The sequence below is a fragment of the Pongo abelii genome, chromosome 7 (assembly GCF_028885655.2).
Source record: "Pongo abelii isolate AG06213 chromosome 7, NHGRI_mPonAbe1-v2.0_pri, whole genome shotgun sequence".
Taxonomy (NCBI): domain Eukaryota; kingdom Metazoa; phylum Chordata; class Mammalia; order Primates; family Hominidae; genus Pongo; species Pongo abelii.
In genome coordinates, this window is record NC_071992.2 from 81,978,852 (window position 1) to 81,996,814 (window position 17,963).

The 17,963-nt window shown below is 40.3% G+C and overlaps 1 protein-coding gene across 2 annotated transcripts in view; it reads left to right on the forward strand.

Moving 5' to 3' along the window:
- The first annotated feature begins 5,967 nt into the window (after positions 1–5,967).
- The window catches only part of MCMDC2 (minichromosome maintenance domain containing 2), a 54,393-nt gene continuing 42,397 nt past the window's right edge, over positions 5,968–17,963 (forward strand). The window contains exons 1-9 of one of the 2 annotated variants that reach the window (XM_054561680.1): positions 6,335–6,387; positions 8,853–8,941; positions 9,622–9,803; positions 9,895–10,025; positions 10,096–10,155; positions 12,937–13,132; positions 14,143–14,265; positions 14,384–14,488; positions 16,429–16,554. In XM_054561680.1, the coding sequence (XP_054417655.1) occupies positions 9,710–9,803; positions 9,895–10,025; positions 10,096–10,155; positions 12,937–13,132; positions 14,143–14,265; positions 14,384–14,488; positions 16,429–16,554 (835 nt within the window). In that variant the 5' untranslated portion in view covers positions 6,335–6,387; positions 8,853–8,941; positions 9,622–9,709. Of the gene's footprint in view, positions 6,388–8,852; positions 8,942–9,621; positions 9,804–9,894; positions 10,026–10,095; positions 10,156–12,936; positions 13,133–14,142; positions 14,266–14,383; positions 14,489–16,428; positions 16,555–17,963 lie in introns of both variants that reach the window. The other variant, XM_002819147.6, reaches the window with a different exon arrangement.

The following is a 17,963-nucleotide window of genomic DNA, read 5'->3' on the forward strand; positions in this document are numbered from 1 at the left end:
CCCTTTATTATAAAAACCCTCAACAAAACAAGGCATAGAAGGAATATACCTAAAAATAATAATGGCCATATATGATAAACCCAGAGGTAATATAATGAATGGAAAAAGTTGAAAGCCTTCCCTCTAAGAACTGGAACAATACAAGGATGCCCATTTTCACTACTTCTATTTGACATAGTTCTGGAAGTCATAGCCAGAGCCATCAGGCAAGAGAAAGAGAAAGCATCCAGGTTGGAAAAGTGGAAGTTAGGCCAGGAGCAGTGGCTCACATCTGTACTCCCAGCACTTTGGGAGGCCGAGGCAGGTGGATTGCTTGAGGTCAGGAGTTTGAGACCAGCCTGGCCAACATGGGGAAACCCCATCTCTACTAAAATACAAAAATTAGCTAGGCGTAGTGGCAGGTGCCTGTAATACCAGCTACTAGGGAGGCTAAGGCAGGAGAATCGCTTGAACCCAGAAGGGAGGCAGAGGTTGCAATGAGCTGAGATGGTGCCACTACACTGCAGCCTGGATGACAGAGTGAGACTCGGTCTCAAAAAAAAAAGAAGGAAGTTAAATTGACCTTCACTGATGATTTTTTTTTCTTTTGAGACATGGTCTTGCCCTGGTGCCCAGGCTCGAGTGCAGTAGTGCGATCATGGTTCACTGTAGCTCAATCTCTCAGGCTCAAGTGATCCTCCCACCTCAGCCTCTAAAGTAGCTGGGACTACAGGCACACAACTGTAGTTTATCATATGTGATAAACTAGCCAGTCATGCCTGGCTAACTTCATTTTTAGTAGAGATGAGGTATTGCTATGTTGCCCAGGCTGGTCTCAAACTCCTGACCTCAAGCAGTCCTCCCTCCTCAGCCTCCCAAAGTGTTGGAATTACAGGCATGAACCACCACGCCTGGCCTGATCCTATATCTAGAAAAACCTGGCCAAGCACAGTGGCTCATGTCTGTAATCCCAACACTTTAGGAGGCCAAGGCAGGCAGATCACTTGAGTCCAGGAGTTGAAGTCCAGCCTGGCTAACATGGTGAAACCCTGTCTCTACAAAAAAACAAAAAATTATCCAGGCATGTTGGTACATGTCTACAGCTACCTACTTGCTCCCCAAGTCACAGCTACTTGGGGAGCAGAGGTGGGAGGATTGCTTGAGCCCAGAAGGTCGAGGCTGCAGTGAGCTGTGATTGCACCACTAATGCACTCCAACCTGGGCTACAGAGTGAGACCCTGTCTCAAAAAAAAAAAGAAAGAAAGAAAGTAAAAGACTCCACCCCAAAACTCTTAGGTTTGAAAAATGAATTCTGTAAAATTGCAGGATACAAAATCAACATACTAAAATCAGTAGCTTTTTTTTTGGCCAGAGTCTCGCTCTGTTGCCCAGGCTGAAGTGCAGTGGCGCGATCTCGGCTCACTGCAACCTCCACCTCCCGGGTTTAAGCAATTCTCCTGCCTCAGCCTCCCAAATAGCTGGGATTACAGGTGCCCGCCACCACGCCTGGCTAACTTTTTGTATTTTTAGTAGAGACACGGTTTCACCATGTTGGCCAGGCTTGTCTCAAACTCCTGACCTCAGGTGATCCGCCTGCCTTGGCCTCCCAAAGTGCTGGGATTACAGGCGTGAGCCACCGCGCCCAGCTAGTAGCATTTTTATACACCAATAATGATCTAGCTGAGAAAGCAAGTAAGAAGGCAGTTCCATTTACAATAGCAACAAAGCAGCAGCAACAACCAAAAAACACCTAGGAATAAATTTAAATAAGGGGGTGAAAGATCTCTACAAGGAAAACTACAAAACACTGATGAGAGAAATTGAAGATGACACAAATGGAAAAACATCTCATGGATCATGGATCAGAAGAATTAATATCATTAAAATGACCATGATGCCCAAAGCAACCTATAGATTGTATGCAATTCTTATCAAAATTAGAAAAGCTATCCTAAAATTCATATGGAACCAAAAAAGAGCCTGAATTGCCAAAGAAAGCCTGAGCAAAAAGAGCAAAGCTTGGCTGGGTGGCTCACACCTATAACCCCAGCACTTTGGGAGGCCAAGATAGGAAGATGACTTGAGCCCATGGCCACGAAGAGAGACCCCATCTCTACAAAAAAATTTCAAAATTAGCTAGGCATGGTGGCATGTGCCAGTAGTCCCAGCTTCTTGGGAGGCTGAGGCGGGAGGATCGCTTGAGCCTGGGAGTTCAAGGCTGCAGTGAGTTGTGATCACTCCACTGCACTCCAGCCTGGGTGACGGAGAAAAGACCCCATCTCAAAAAAAAAAAAACAAAAAGAAAAAAAAAAGAACAAAGCTGGAGGCATCATTACCTGACTTTATATTACAAGGCTGGCTGGGCGTGATGGCTCACACCTGCAATCCTAGCACTTTGCAAGCCTGAGATGGGCAGGTTGCTTGAGCCCAGGAGTTTGAGACCAGCCAGGGCAACATGGTGAGACCCTGTCTACAAAAAATACAAAAAAAATTAGTCGGGTGTGGTGGTGCACATCGGTAGTCCCAGCTACTAGGGAGGCTGAGGCAGAAGGATCCTCTAATAGATTTTTCTGTATTTAATACATCCTTTAAAATACCTGTTAAGTCAGGTGCAGTGGCATGCGCTTATAGTTCCAGCTATTGCAGAGGCTGAAGCGGGAGGATCCCCTGAGCCCACGAGATGGAGGTTGCAGTCAGCTGAGATGGCACCACTGCATTCCAGCTTGGGTGACAGAGTAAGACCGTGTCTAAAAAAAATTTTTTAAATTATCAGATGAAAACATGTCATGGCAAAAATAAAATTTAAAAATTAAAATTAAAAGAAAGCTTTGAAAAAATTTTTTAAAGTAAAAAATTGGCCAGATGCAGTGGCTCACACCTGTAACCCCAGCACTTTGGCAGGCCAAGGCAGGTGGATCACCTGAGGTCAGGACTTCGAGACCAGCCTGGCCAACATGGGGAAACTCCGTCTTTACTAAAAATACAAAAATCAGCCAGGTATGGTGGCAGGTGTCTGTAATCTCACCTACTCAGGAGGGTGAGGCAGAAGAATCACTTGAACCTGGGAGGCAGAGGTTGCAGTGAGCCAAGATCACGCCATTGCACTCTAGCCTAGGAGACAAGCAAAACTCCATCTCAAAATAATAATAATAAAAAGAAAAAATAAAATATAAAAGCTTTGTATTTCTCAAAACTCAAAAACTCATAAGACAATATATAAGAGCTGTTCATTTTGCTGCATATGAATTATACCTCAATGAAAAATATTAAAAGGCAAAAAAAGCTGTATGAAAGGCAAAAATAAAAATAATTCATAATTCTACCACCTTAATATTTGAGCCATTTTACCAGATTGCATGTAATTTGTTTCTGCTGTTTAGTGATGTTTTGTAAAAATAAAGTACTGTAAGTATGTAGCAATAAGCAGCAATGGCATTTTGACTCTAGATATCACTATCATTTTCAGAGAGTTTGCAATGTATAAAATGTGCTGAATTCTTAAGGTTTTAAATTCTGATTTTAGGTCTAACAGATTTTTTTTTCCCTAAGAGTCTCACTTTTTACCTAGGCCAGAGTCCAGTGGTGCAACCATAATGCACTGCAACCTCCCACTTCAGCCTCCCTAGTAGCTGGGACTACAGGTGCATGCCACCATGCCTGACTGTGCAGATATTTTATAGGATGTATTAAATACATAAAAATCTATTAGAAGATTTTGCTGGACTTGGTTGATATAAAACTATTACTCTGGTGCAGAAACGAACGATGTTATGCTATGAACTGATTAATCAAAACTTTAAAATAGCCAGACACGGTGGCTCATGCCTATAATCCCACCACTTTGGGAGGCCAAGGCAGGCGGTTCACCTGAGGTCAGGAGTTCGAGACCAGCCTAGCCAACATGGTGAAACCCCAACTCTACGAGAAATTCAAAAATTAGCCAGGCGTGGTGGCATGTGCCTGTAATCCCAGCTACTCGGGAGGCTGAGGCATGAGAATTGCTTGAACCCAGGAGGCAGAGATCATGCCACTGCACTCCAACCTGGGCAACACAGTGTGACTCCATCTCAAAAAAAAACTTTAAAATATATGGATACCTTCTAGAAGAATTTATTCTACTTTAAAATACAATGGCCATCACCAGACCATAGCCTATTCCCATCTAAAATTGTAGTTATTACCACAGAATTGTAGTACAAGACAATTTGAACGTCCTTATTGTTGTTGTAAATTGATTTCTACTCTGAAAAAGTATTTTATCTCACAACTAAAATAGATTATATTCTCCCAGAGAAACTCTGAGGTGTTTTGCCACCCCTATTATATATGAAAAGGGATGACCTCAATTACTTTTTCATGGAAAATGATCCAACTCAATGCAATGGAGCAGAGTTGATAACTGTATCAAGAACACTAAAGGTTGAGGCCAGGCACGGTGGCTCATGCCTGTAATCCTAGCACTTCGGTAGGCTGAGGTGGATGATTGCTTGAGCTCAGGAGTATAAGACCAGCATGGGAAACAAAATGAGACGCCTGTCTCTAAAAAAAAAATTTACAAGTTTGCCAGGCACAGTTGTAGTCTTAGCTACTTGGGAGCCTGAGGTGAGAGGATCACTTGAGCCAGGAGATTGAGACTGCAGTGAGCCCTGATTGGGCCACTGCACCCCAGTCCTGGGACAGAGGTAGACCTTGTCACACACACACACACACACAAAAAAAAAAAAAAAAAAGGGAATACTAATGGTGGAGAAGCAGGTACAATTTAAGGGTTTGGGGTTTTTTGGTAACAGTTTCTTTTTTTTTTTTTGGAGACAGGGTCTCGCTCTATCGCCCAGGTTGGAGTGCAATGGTGCGATATCTGCTCACTGCAACTTCTGCCTCCTGGGTTCAAGTGATTATCCTGTCTGCTAATAGTATTAATCCAGAGTAGCTGGAATTACAGGCGTGCGCCACCACACCTGGCTAATTTTTGTATTTTTAGTAGAGATGGGGTTTTACCATGTTGTCCAGGCTGGTGTCCAACTCCCAACTTCAAGTGACCCACCCGCCTTGGCCTCCCAAAGTGCTGGGATTATAGGCGTGAACCACCACACCCAGCCAACCTCAATAAGATTTAATTCAAGTACTGTACAATTCAACTATTTAAAATGTACAGTCAACTGGCTTTCAGTAGATTCAGAGTTGTGCAACTATCACCACAATCAATTTTAGATCATTTCCATCACTTCTAAAAGAAAACCTGTATGAATTCATGAACAACAAAAAATATGGTACACACACAGTGGAATATTATTCAGCCTTAAAAAGGAAAGAAACTCTAACATGTTACAACATGGATGAAACTGGAAGATGTTTGGCAAAGTGAAATAAGCCCATCACAAATGGACAAATACTGTATGATTCTATTTACATGAGGTACCTGGAGTAGTCGAATTCAAGGAAGCAAAGACTGATGGTTGCCAGGGGATGAGGAAGAGAAGAATGGGGAGTTATTTAATGCATATGGAGTTTCAGTTTGGGAAAATGAAAACAGTTCTACAGATAGTGGTGATGAGTGCACAGTGTGAACGCAGGTAGTGTAACTACACTTTAGGATGGTTAAAATTGTACATTTTATGTATATTTACCACAATTTAAAAAGAACAAGAAATCCCATACGCATTAGCAATCATTCTGCATTCTCAACCAACCTCTGGGCAACCACAAATCTGCTTTCTTTCTTTATGGATTCGCCTATTCTGGACATTTCATATAAACAAAATTACACAACATATGGCCTTTTGTGTCTGGCTTCTTACATAGTGTTTGCCAGGTTCATCCATGTTGTAGCATGTATTAGTGCCTCGTCACGTTTTATGGCCAAAACCATTCCATTGTATGGCTACACCACAGTTATCCATTGATCGATCGGTGATGGGCATTCATGTTGTTTCCACTTTGGGGCTACTATGAATAATACTATGAACATTCGTGTAGAAGTTTCTGTGTGAACATATGTTTTCAATTCTCTTGGGTGTATTTATAAATACCTAGGAGTGGAATTGCTGGATCATAGGGTAACTTTATATTGAGTCCTTTGAGGGAATACTGGAATGTCTTCCAAAGTGACTAGACATTTTGCATTCCCTGAAGCAGCGTTTTGAATTTTTTAAACATCAACACCTTTGGCCTGAGATAACAACAAAAACCAAACGTAGATCTATCTTTTCTTTGCATCGCTGGGAGGGAGCAAGAGTGAAGGAACAAGCCCGGCTAGTTCCCCTTTCCCCTGCTGACCGGAGAGCGCGGGCGATCCCGGCAAGCCCCGCGCACGCCGCCAACGGCCGGGATGTGTGCGCATGCGCGCTAGGGCTCCGCTCCGCCTACGCTGCAGGCGGCGAGCAACCGCCGAGCTCGGTGGCAGTCAAGGTGGGTGCAAAGCACTACAGCGCTGGGGTCCCACTAACTCGAGGTCACCGCTGTCAGTGGGAGGGGTCCTCATGAGTCTGGACTCGCTTTCATCCGCTTTGGTTGTGAAGTGTTTTCCTGCAGTCTTCCCCTCACCAGTTCATCCCCGGTGCTGACAGGGCACGGAGAGAAGACAGAATCCGCGCCTGTTCCACGTGCAGCAACACTCGGTGTTCGTTAGACTAAGGGAAGACAGGGAGTTAGAATTTTATCCCTGTTCCCTCACTTAACGCTTTTCCACAGGCTTCTATGTCTTTTCCCGACTTAATCTGCTTCCGTGAAAACGCGTCCATTCCCCAGGGCCTCCGCTTTACTCAGTGACACCCAGACTTAGCTCTAACTCTTTTGATGCCACCGAACTCCAGGCCCTGATTTACGGCCCCCCTCCTGCTTACATCTATCAGGGAATCCCAAGAGTCCTCAAAGTCAGGATATCTCAAGGGAACTTTTCCTCATGTCCTTAACACTTCTCCTTGGGCTCTGTATTTCCATTAGAGCAGCAGCATCCACCCATACCCATATTAAAACCCCACTTAGCTTTCGATTACTCTTCTGCGTATTGTAGACTGATCACCAGGTCCAGTGTGCAATCTTTAAAATTCTAGAATCGATCTCCTCCATTCCATTTCGTTCCTAATGCCCTGGATCAGGCCATCCAACTTGTAGGAATATCCCAATAGGTAGAAACTGATTATCAGCTCTCCCGCTATTCCAACCTGCTTTCCACATTGGCAGCAGGCACAGGTTTCCAAAATAAAAATCTGACTATGGGCTAGGCGTAGTGGCTCATACCTGTAATCCCAGCACTTTGGGAGGACGAGACAGCTACCCAAGAGTTGGAGACCAGTCTGGGCAACATAGTAAGACCCCGTCTCTACAAAAAAATTAAAAATTATCTGGATGTGGTGGTGCGTACCTGTAGTCCCAGGCTGAGAAGGGAGGAGAGCTTGAGCCCGGGAGGTAGAGGCTGCAGCAAGCCGAGATCACGCCACTGCACTCCAACCTGGGCAACATAGTGAGACTCTGTCTCAAAAAAAAAAAAAAAAATCTGACTATAATACTAACCCCCTTAAAAAAACTTTGATGGCTTCCCTTTGCCTATATAATCTTCAAAAGCGTACATAATCTGGCCTCACCCAACCATTTAATTACCAATAGTCGCCCTTCATTCCACCCCAGAAACCTAATGTTCTAGTGCAGCAAAGATGTGATGTTCTGAACACACCACACATTTTGAGATCATTGTACTTATGGCCACAGAGAAATAAACGCTAAAGTTTCACTTCTATGTTGTAGCAAAAAGGACAGTCTTAATTGGTTTTCTTTGGAAAGTAGCCTGAACTCCACGTAGTGGGTGTGTGGATCCAGTAGGGTAAAACTGATAATGGGGGTGGAAGGTGACCTCCATCTCTGGAACACTTTCTCTTTCTCTTCACCGCTCCTCCAATTAGTGAAATAGTCGTCTATCAAATGTCACCTTAAAGTAGAATTCATAGCTTCCTCTCTATGACCCCACCATCTTCAATGAAAATGTCTTAAAATAATAGAAAATGTTATGACCCATATACAAGGATGACCTCAAATTTTGTGAAATATTTCGTATATGTTGTTCCTTTCATGCTACCTGGTATATTCATATTTCTATTACAGCACTTAAATTGCCATGTAACTGTTTACATATATGTCTTCTCTCACTGCACTCTTTCTGAAGGATAGGGACCACATTTTACTCATCTTAGTATCCTTAAGTGCCTGGGACAATCTCGTATCCAACCTATAGTAGGTGCCAAATAATTATTTGGTAATGAGGCCGGGTGCGGTGGCTCACGCCTGTAATCCCAGCACTTTGGGAGGCCAAGGCGGGCAGATCACTTGAGGTCAGGAGTTCGAGACCAACCTGGCCAACATGGTGAAAACCCGTCTCTACTAAAAATACAAAAATTAGCTGGGCCGGGTGACACATGCCTGTAATCCCAGCTACTTGGGAGACTGAAGCAGGAGAATCGTTTGAACCCAGGGGGTGGAGATTGGAGTGAGCCAAGATAGTGCCACTGTACTCCAGCCTGGGTGACAGAGTGAGACTCCATCTCAAAAAAAAAAAAAAAAAAAAAGACAACCTGGTAATGAATGAATAATGTGTTAGTCATTATTTCTGACTTCTCTATCTCCACCTAGCAACTTCTTGAAAGGCAGGATCCAATCTTAATCATTTTATTTTTAGCACCTATTAATCATTTTATTTCTAGCACCTGTTACAACTACTGACATATATTGTTTCCAATTAGTATTTGCTGTCTTTCAATGAATTTCACATATTCCATTCTTTACTCATTACTGTGATTTAATGTTTTATGTTGGTCACTGACACAATATTTAAAATTGGAAGGGGCTTTAATCATCTGATACAACACTTTCCTTTCCTACAGATAAAGATACTGAGCCAAGAGAGGTCAGATGATTTCCCCATAGCAACCAGGAAATGCTGGGTCTAGAACCAAGTTCTCAGGTTTCCCAGGTTAATACTAATTCTACTATATTTTGTTACTTAGATTGAATTTATGCAACAACTTTTACCAGTTTCATTTTTTAAACAACACCTGGAAAGGACCCTCATCATCAGATATTGTTTATCTCAACAAACATTTTTGGGAGTACCTCTGTTAAGAGACATTTGAGGTTCCTGTTTTTAAGTTTTCGATCTTGTGGAGCATCTCATAACAGTCTTGATAAAAATGTTATTTGGGCTGGGCGCAATGGCTCACACCTGTAATCCCAGTACTTTGGGAGGCTGAAGCCGGCGGATCACGAGGTCAGGGGATCAAGACCATCCTGGCTAACACAATGAAATCCCATCTCTACTAAAAATACAAAAAATTAGCTGGGCATGGTGGCACACAACTGTAGTCCCAGCTACTTGGGAGGCTGAGGCAGGAGAATCGCTTGAACCTGGGAGGCGGAGGTTGTAGTGAGCTGAGATTGCGCCACTGCACTCCAGCCTGGGTGACAGAGCGAGACTCCATCTCAAAAAAAAAAAAAAAAAGAAATTATTTGACAAAAGAAAACAAAAGTTTTGTTTTCATTGGGTAGGAATGTTTTTAAGTTGGAAATTTTGCCTAGTTTTAGTTCACTGTCAACTTTAATAATTTGTAAAGTCTTATTAGAGATTTTCAAAAATAAAATTAATTTTATTTCTAGGTTTTCACATCCTTTCTGTGAGTTTTGCCATCTGTAGCTTTTATCAACAATTGTGGTTTAATCAATTAGAAATATTAACCAGGAGAAAATGTCAAATCTAAAAATGAAAGAGGCGGCCCTCATCTATCTTGACAGAAGTGGAGGCCTCCAAAAGTTTATAGATGATTGCAAGTACTACAATGGTACGTTCAGCAAAGGTGAGTTATTTTAAAAACTTTCAAATAAACTCCTACACATAGCTATCCTGACTTTTACATTTGTATATTTTCACAGATTCAAAACAAAGCTATGCTGTCTATCGATTCAAAATTTTAATAAATCCCTCTGATGTTGTTGAATTAGATGCTGAGCTTGGAAATCACATTTTACACCAACCTTTAAAAGCTGCTGAAGTTTTTCAATCAGTAAGTCAAAGAAAGAAATAATTTCATGCCACATGGAATTTTTGGTAACTTTTTTTGTTTGAAATCACAGGTCTGTTTTATTGCTGTTAAGACTCTCTCATTAATTGGACAATTGCAGACTGAAACGCAAGTAAGTTTTAGTTACATTTAACTAAGCAAACAGGTACAGATTTACATGATGACTTGTAAAAAAATATTTTTATATTCATAGACTTTTTATTTAAAAGGATACTACTTTTTTTCAAAGTTCAATAGAATATCTTACATATGCATCTTTATTTCTCGTATTATCCTTTATAACATTAAGCACTTTTTTTTTTTTGAGATGGAGTCTCGCTCTGTCGCCAGGCTGGAGTGCAGTGGCGCAATCTCGGCTCACTGCAACCTCTGCCTCCCGGGTTCAAACAATCCTCCTGCCTCAGCCTCCCGAGTAGCTGGGATTACAGGTGCCCGCCACCACACTCAGTTAATTTTTGTATTTTTAGTAGAGACAGGGTTTCACCATGTTGGCTAGGCTGATCTCAAACTCCTGACCTCATGATCTGCCCCCATTGGCCTCCTGCAATGCTGGGATTACAGGCATGAGCCACCGCGCCTGGCCAACATTAAACACTTTTATAATAAAACTTTTCAAACATACCCAGAAGTAAAGAGAATAATACAGTGAACCTTCATATATCTACCACTCAACTCAGATTCAATGTTATAATATTTTTTCATACCTGCATCATCAATTTTTTTCTGAAATATTTTAAAGCAAATCCCAGATATTCTATTATTTTATCCCTACATACTTTAGTATCAACCTGTAAAAATTATGGAGATTTTTCTTCTTTCTTTTTTTGAGAAGGAGTTTTGCTCTTGTTGCCCAGGCTGGAGTGCAATGGCATGATCTTGACTCACCACAACCTCCACCTCCCGGGTTCAATCAATTCTCCTGCCTCAGCCTCCCAAGTAGCTGGGATTACAGGCATGTGCCACCACACCTGGCTAATTTTGTATTTTTAGTAGAGACAGGGTTTCTCCATGTTGGTCAGGCTGGCCTGGAACTCCTGACCTCAGGTGATCCACCCGCCTCGGCCTCCCAAAGTGCTGGGATTACAGGTGTGAGCCACCGTGCCCAGCCATGGACATTTTTGTTACGTAACCAGAATGTTATCACCCCTACAAAAGTAACAATAATTCCTTGGTATTATCTAATACCCAGTTTACATTTAAATTTGCCCAATTGTTTCAAGAATATCTTACAATAGGTCTGTTCCAAATCAGGACCAAAACAAGGTTCACACATTATAATTGGTTCTCACGTCTCACTGAGTCTCTTTCAATCTAGAGCCATTTCCTCTCCCTCCCTTTTTAGACCATTACCTTTTTGAAGAAACTAATTGGTCCTACGTTATATAATCTTGATTTGTCTAATTGCTTCCTTGTAGGGCTATTTATCTTATTTCCCAACCTCATATTTCTAAAATAGAAGATGACTATAAAGGCTTTTTAGATTCAGATTCAAATCACTTGACAAGAATACATAATAGTGTAATGTATTACATATTGTGCTATATCAAGAGGATATAGTATCTATTGCTGCACTTTTAACAGTGTCACAGTTGATCAGTGGGTTCCTGTGATGTCATTCTCATCTCTCCATTATACAGTTTCCCATCAACTTTCACCTAATGGTTTTAGCAGCCATTGATGTTCATTGCCTAGAATTCGTTATTTCATTAGGAGTTGCAAAACTGTAATTTTTCTAATTTTAGCATTCTTTCTGAATTAGCCGAAATTCTTCTGTAAGAGTAATTTTCTCTCATCAGCTATTTAGTTACTCTGAAATAAATTTGTACAGGAAAGGCAGGGTAAATGTTTGATTCTTTGCCTTTATAAAGAGTAATGAGTTGAAATCTAGCAGCTTCCAATAATGATCAATTTTTTGGGGGGTTTCCATTTTTAAATATAAGGAACTCATGAACTTTTAAATATATAAGGTATGTTTCAATGAATCTTTATCATTCCTTTTGATGCTCATATTAACCTACGTTTTGTCATTGGGGGTCCCTTCAAGGTTGCTCCTATGTCCTTTTGACACAGGCCATTTGTTAGACCATACCCCAAGTCCATCTGCTATATTTTCTATCCCAGGCCCGAAATCAGCCATTTCCCCCAAGGAATCCTGATTCCTTTTAGTGAGAAATGATACTTAACAAGAGATCACAATCTGGGGACTAGGCGTGCTTCTTTGCTACCTGGTTGACATTGTTTTATTTATTTATTTATTTATTTATTTTATTTTATTTTATTTTATTTTATTTTATTTTGAGATGGAGTCTCGCTCTGTCGCCCAGGCTGGAGTGGCGCTCTGTCACCCAGGCTGGAGTGCAGTGGCGCGATCTCGGCTCACTGCAAGCTCCACCTCCCGGGTTCATGCCATTCTCCTGCCTCAGCCTCCCGAGTAGCTGGGACTACAGGCACCCGCCACCACACCCGGCTAATTTTTTGTATTTTTAGTAGAGAAGGGGTTTCACCATGTTAGCCAGGATGGTCTCGATCTCCTGACCTCGTGATCTGCCCGCCTTGGCCTCCCAAAGTGCTGGGATTACAGGCGTGAGCCACCATGCCTGGCCCTGGTTGACATTGTTTTTTAAGTCTTTTCAGTGAATATGGTCAGAAATTGTGTATATTTAAGGAAAAATTTAAAGTTCATAATGCTATTTTCAATTAAAATATTATATTACAGGATTTTTATTTCTTTAATTTTATACTTGAATGTCGTTTCTCTAATGCTTAAAATTTTGGTTCCTAAGAACATTAACATATTATTACTTGACTTACTCTATAATATACTTACTATATTGTAATACAAGTCGAATTGGATTTGCAATTTTCATTAATACCATTTTTATGTTCTTATTAGATTAATATAGTGCTGAAATTAACACATTTACCTCCCCTGCCAAGTTATGGTCTTGATCTTTGTGAGTTTCCACTTGATTATACATCTCAGAGATTTTATATGATGCAAGGAATTGTGATTGCAATGACAACTGTAACCAAGTATACACAAGGGGCAAGATTTCTTTGTTCAGATGAAGCATGCCCTCTTTCAAAAGGTAAATATTAAATAAGAAAATCAAAGCATTAAGTAATTGGCTAGGCATGGTGGCTCACACCTGTAATCCCTGCACTTTGGGAAGCTGAGGAGGGAGGATCACCTGAGCTCAGGAGTTTGAGACCAGCCTGGGCAACATGGAGAAACCTCATCTCTACAAAAAATACAAAAATTAGCCCAGCATGGTGGCACATGCCTGTAGTCCCAGCTATTCAAGACACTGAGTTGGGAGGATTGCTTGGGCCAGGGAGGTCAGGGCTGCAGTGAGCTGTGTTCATGCCACTATACTCCAGCCTGGATGACAAAGAGTGACCCTGTCTAAAAAAAAAAAAAAAAAAAATTGAACAATTTATTGTTTAATCCTAAATCATATTTACAATTAGTTATAAAACACAAAATAGAAAAAAATTGAATAAATATTTTATATCGCCTAATGTTTATATATTTACTTTGCATAATCTTGAAATGCATTTTTTCTCCTTTTCTCCCCCACCCCCATCTTAACTTGCTCTTCTCACACATTATTTCATGACATTGTGAGTGAAACATTTAATGTCCTCTCTCAACCCTTTGGCTTAACTTCAGTTTAATCCTTCTCCAGGACTTCAAAATTATCCCCACCACCTCTAATTGGGTTGATTGACCCTCCTCTCTTCTCTCTGAACACTCTGCAAATGAATACCACAGGTGGAAATTATCTGTTTCTCACTGCCACATATAGAAATTGTGTGCTTAAGCATCCACATTGCCAGTGCCTTAGCACAGTGCCTTGCAAAAAACAGCTGTTAACTGTTAATTGAACTACCCTGAACCCAAGTGCAAAACTGAATTAATTCCATTTTGAATTAGACTAATTTTAAAGGACTGAAATAGCTACAATCTGTTAGTGTCAGTAATAAAAGAAAAAAGAAAATATAAAATTAAAAATTAAAAAATAACAACAACAACAAAAGAAACAAAATAGATAGCTAAATCTGAAAGCAAATGTATCTTACCACTGTTTTCTTTCAGGATTTCAGTATATAAGAGTGCATGTGCCTGGTGCTACAGAATCTGCAACGATAAGAAATGACTTTTTGTGTAATCTATGTGCATCTTCACTTCAAGAAGACAGAAAATTTAGAGTACTTGGTGGTAATATGCATTTATATTTTGTAATTATAATTTTTTAAATAGCGTCTGATATTTCAATATGGAAATTAAATTGAATATATATTCTAATATCTAATTCTTTTTTGCTCTTTGCTTTAAGATAAACAAATAGTTGAAATAATTGCCACAAAGGCACTTCATGCTTTTCAAGGATATTCTAACAACCAGCCATTTAGGTTTCAGTCACTTACAATTTTCCTAAGAGGTAAGTGAATTCTGTTTGAACTAAAAAAAAAAATTGCTATAAATATGTAATTGGCTGGGCACAGTGGCTGGCTCATGCCTGTAATCCCAACACTTTGGGAGGCTGAGGTGGGAGGATCACTTGAGGCCAGGAGTTTGAGACTAGCTTAAGCAATATAGTGAGACCCCATCTCTACAAAAAAATAAAAAACAAAAAATTAGCTAGATGTGGTGGCATGTGTCTGTAGTCCTAGGTACCTGGGAAGCTAAGGTGGGAGGGTGGGAGGATCGCCTAAGCCCAGGAGTTGGAGGCTGCAGTGAGCCATGATGGTGCCACTGCACTCCAGTCTGGGCAACAGAGAGACACCCTGACTCAAAAAAATAATAATAATAACAAAAAAATAAAAATAATAAATAAAAAGCTGGCCAGGCACGGTGGCTCACACCTGTAATCCCAACACTTTGAGAGGCCTAGGAGGGTAAATCACCTAAGGTCAGGAGTTCAAGACCAGCCTGGCTAACATGGTGAAACCCCATCTCTACTAAAAATACAAAAATTAGCCAGGCGTGGTGACAGATGCCTGTAATCCCAGCTACTCGGGGGGCTGAGGCAGGAGAATCACTTGAACCCCGGAGGCAGAGGCTGCAGTGAGCCAATATCGTGCCACTGCACACCAGCCTGGGCGACAGAGCGGGACTCTGTCTCAAAAAAGAAAAAAAGCAATTGACTTGTTTATGCTTATAAATTATAAATGGTACTTCTATAGCTTAAGAATCACAAGTCTTATAATTCTTGAGTGTTTTAAAAGAGTCATATTTAGTTAATATTATCAATTATTCATTCGGTCATACAACACTCACTTAAAATGATATTAGGACCTAATGTGTCCCAAGCACTGAGCTAAGTCCCAGGGTCACAGTTATTTTAAGACAATGGGATCTCCTATTATTCTGTGTGTGTGTCTTACAAAAATATTGGAGTTATTGTTCAGCTCTCTGGGGCTAGAGAGAAAAGAGAAAAAAAGGAAGACCACTCTGATCTTCACAGAGATAAGTTAACCCTTGCTCCGCCCTGTAAACCTTTCTTTCATAGCTTTACAACCAACCAACTTCTAACTGTGGAATGGAGGATCAAATTTTTAGTGTGTTTTTTAAAATAAATTTTGAACTCATCCAAAGTGTTGCCCAAACTCTAAGTATGAGAGAGGAACCTAGTATAATGCAAAAGGGTAGACTTTGAGGGTAGGCAAACCTAAATGTGAATTTCAGTTCTGCTTCTTACTAGTTATTTAGCCTTGTGCAAGCCATGTAACCTCTCAGTTTCTTAATATATAAAGTACAGATAAGAATATCTTACATGCTGGGCATGGTGGTTTACACCTGTAATCCCAACACTTTAGGAGGCTGAGGCAGGAGGATTGCTTGAACACTGGAATTTGAGGTTACAGTGAACTGATTGTGCCACTGCACTACAGCCTGGGCAACAGAGCGAGACTTTGTCTCAAAAACAAACAAAAAACCACATATTGCATAGGTTAAATAATGTTTTTACAAGTACTTACATGTATGGTAGACAGGAAAATTATTTTCCTCTCAAATAAAATTATCACTTATAAGGTCATTTTTATTAACATTCCTTTTCATTGAATGGAAAAATGTTTCATCTTATATGGAATAATTTTATTTTCTTTTGACCATATTATAGAAGACTGTCTAGTTGCTATATCACATGCTTCTTGAAGTTAATTCATCATAGCACATAAGAATAAAAATTTATCAGCAATAAAATTGCATCAGTTTATATTATTAGTGTCACTCTATATGGATATTATGCTAAACAAAAGTAAATACTCCTAACTCAACTACTGAATTGTTTTACTAGTTCTGGATCTTTGAACCATATGTTCATGTACAAAGTTCATTTAGTGAATATGCATTTTCTTCTGTCTTTAATAATTTTAGATGAATCAGTGAATAAAATGAATATAGGAAATGAATATAAAATTATTGGAATTCCAACCTGTGTAAAAACCTCACAAACTGCTGTCTGTATAGAAGCAAATAGCGTAACTTTTTGTAATTCAAAAGGTAAGGAAAATTTTAGTATTATATATTAACAAATATTTAAATTTAAATCTATTTGTTCAGCAGATAAGTATTGTTTGCCTATGTGCTAGGCATTCCTCTAAGCACTAAGAATACAGTTGTAAACAGGACAGTCAAGGTTTCTGCTCTTAAGTCATATGGCAGACAGTCAATATACATATAAAGTAAGCAAAAGACAATTTCAGATAAGAAGTACATGAAGGAAATAAAACAGGGTAATGTTGTGGAAACTTTCTAGCATGTAGGACTTCTTTCTTTGGGCTAAGCCGTATTTTAATTTTTTAAATAATTAATAATGAGAAAAATGTTTCAAGGTTAGAGATTAGTCAAAGGATTTTTTCTATACCACTAGCCAAGGCAATTCTGGGTTAACTGTCGTGGTCTGAGAAGGAGAGCTCAATAAAGTAGCACCCTTGGCTGGCCGCTGTGGCTCACGCCTGTAATCCCAGCACTGTGGGAGGCTGAGGCAGGCGGATCACGAGGTCAGGAGTTCAAGACCAGCCTGGCCAAGATGGTGAAACCCCGTCTCTACTAAAAATACAAAAGTAGCTGAGCGTGGTGGCAGGCGCCTATAATCCCAGCTACTGCTACTTGGGAGGCTGAGGCAGGAGAATCGATTGAACCTGGGAGGCAGAGGTTGCAGTGAGGCAATATTGCACCACTGTATTCCAGCCTGGGTGATAGAGTGAGACTCCATCTCAAAAAAAAAAAAAAAAAAAAAAAAAAAAAAGCGTCCTTTTCCTCAGCTGAATTCTGAACCAAATCAAGAAATAAGATAAAGGCAGATGAGGATGAAAATATCACCTTTATTACTGATAATTTCCTTTAACAACTCCAACATGCGTTAGCATTATGTAAACAAAAGTGGAGAGTAGACCTATTCTTTTAACTTGTCTCACAAGTATCTAAATATAGAAAAGGCTGATTAAATCTTGAATAGAGTTGGATTTTTTTGTAATCCGTATGTTCCCTGAATGGGCTATATATATTCAAAGTGATCCCCAAATGCAGAAGAACCTGAGAAAACAAAGGAGGCAGACAAGTCTAGCTTGTCATTATAGGGTGGTTTTACTGGTGAACTTAAGGACAGAAGCATGATCTTGGGCAGCCGCAAGACAGGTAGATCTCCATGCCATTACCCTCAGACCCAGGAATTAGATAGGGAAGGAGTACACATGCTTCAGAGGGATTGGATAGGAATTGATCTAAGGACAAGATTTACAGTAAGTATTAATTTATCAAGGTTGATTGATCTAAGGGCAGGATTTATGGTAAGTATGTGCTGTTGCATGAGGAACAATAGATCAACTGGAAATCTCCGAGCTTTCGCAGATTATCAGAAGTCAACATAGCAGATTAGCTTCCAAGATGAAGTTTCTTTTCTTTTTTGT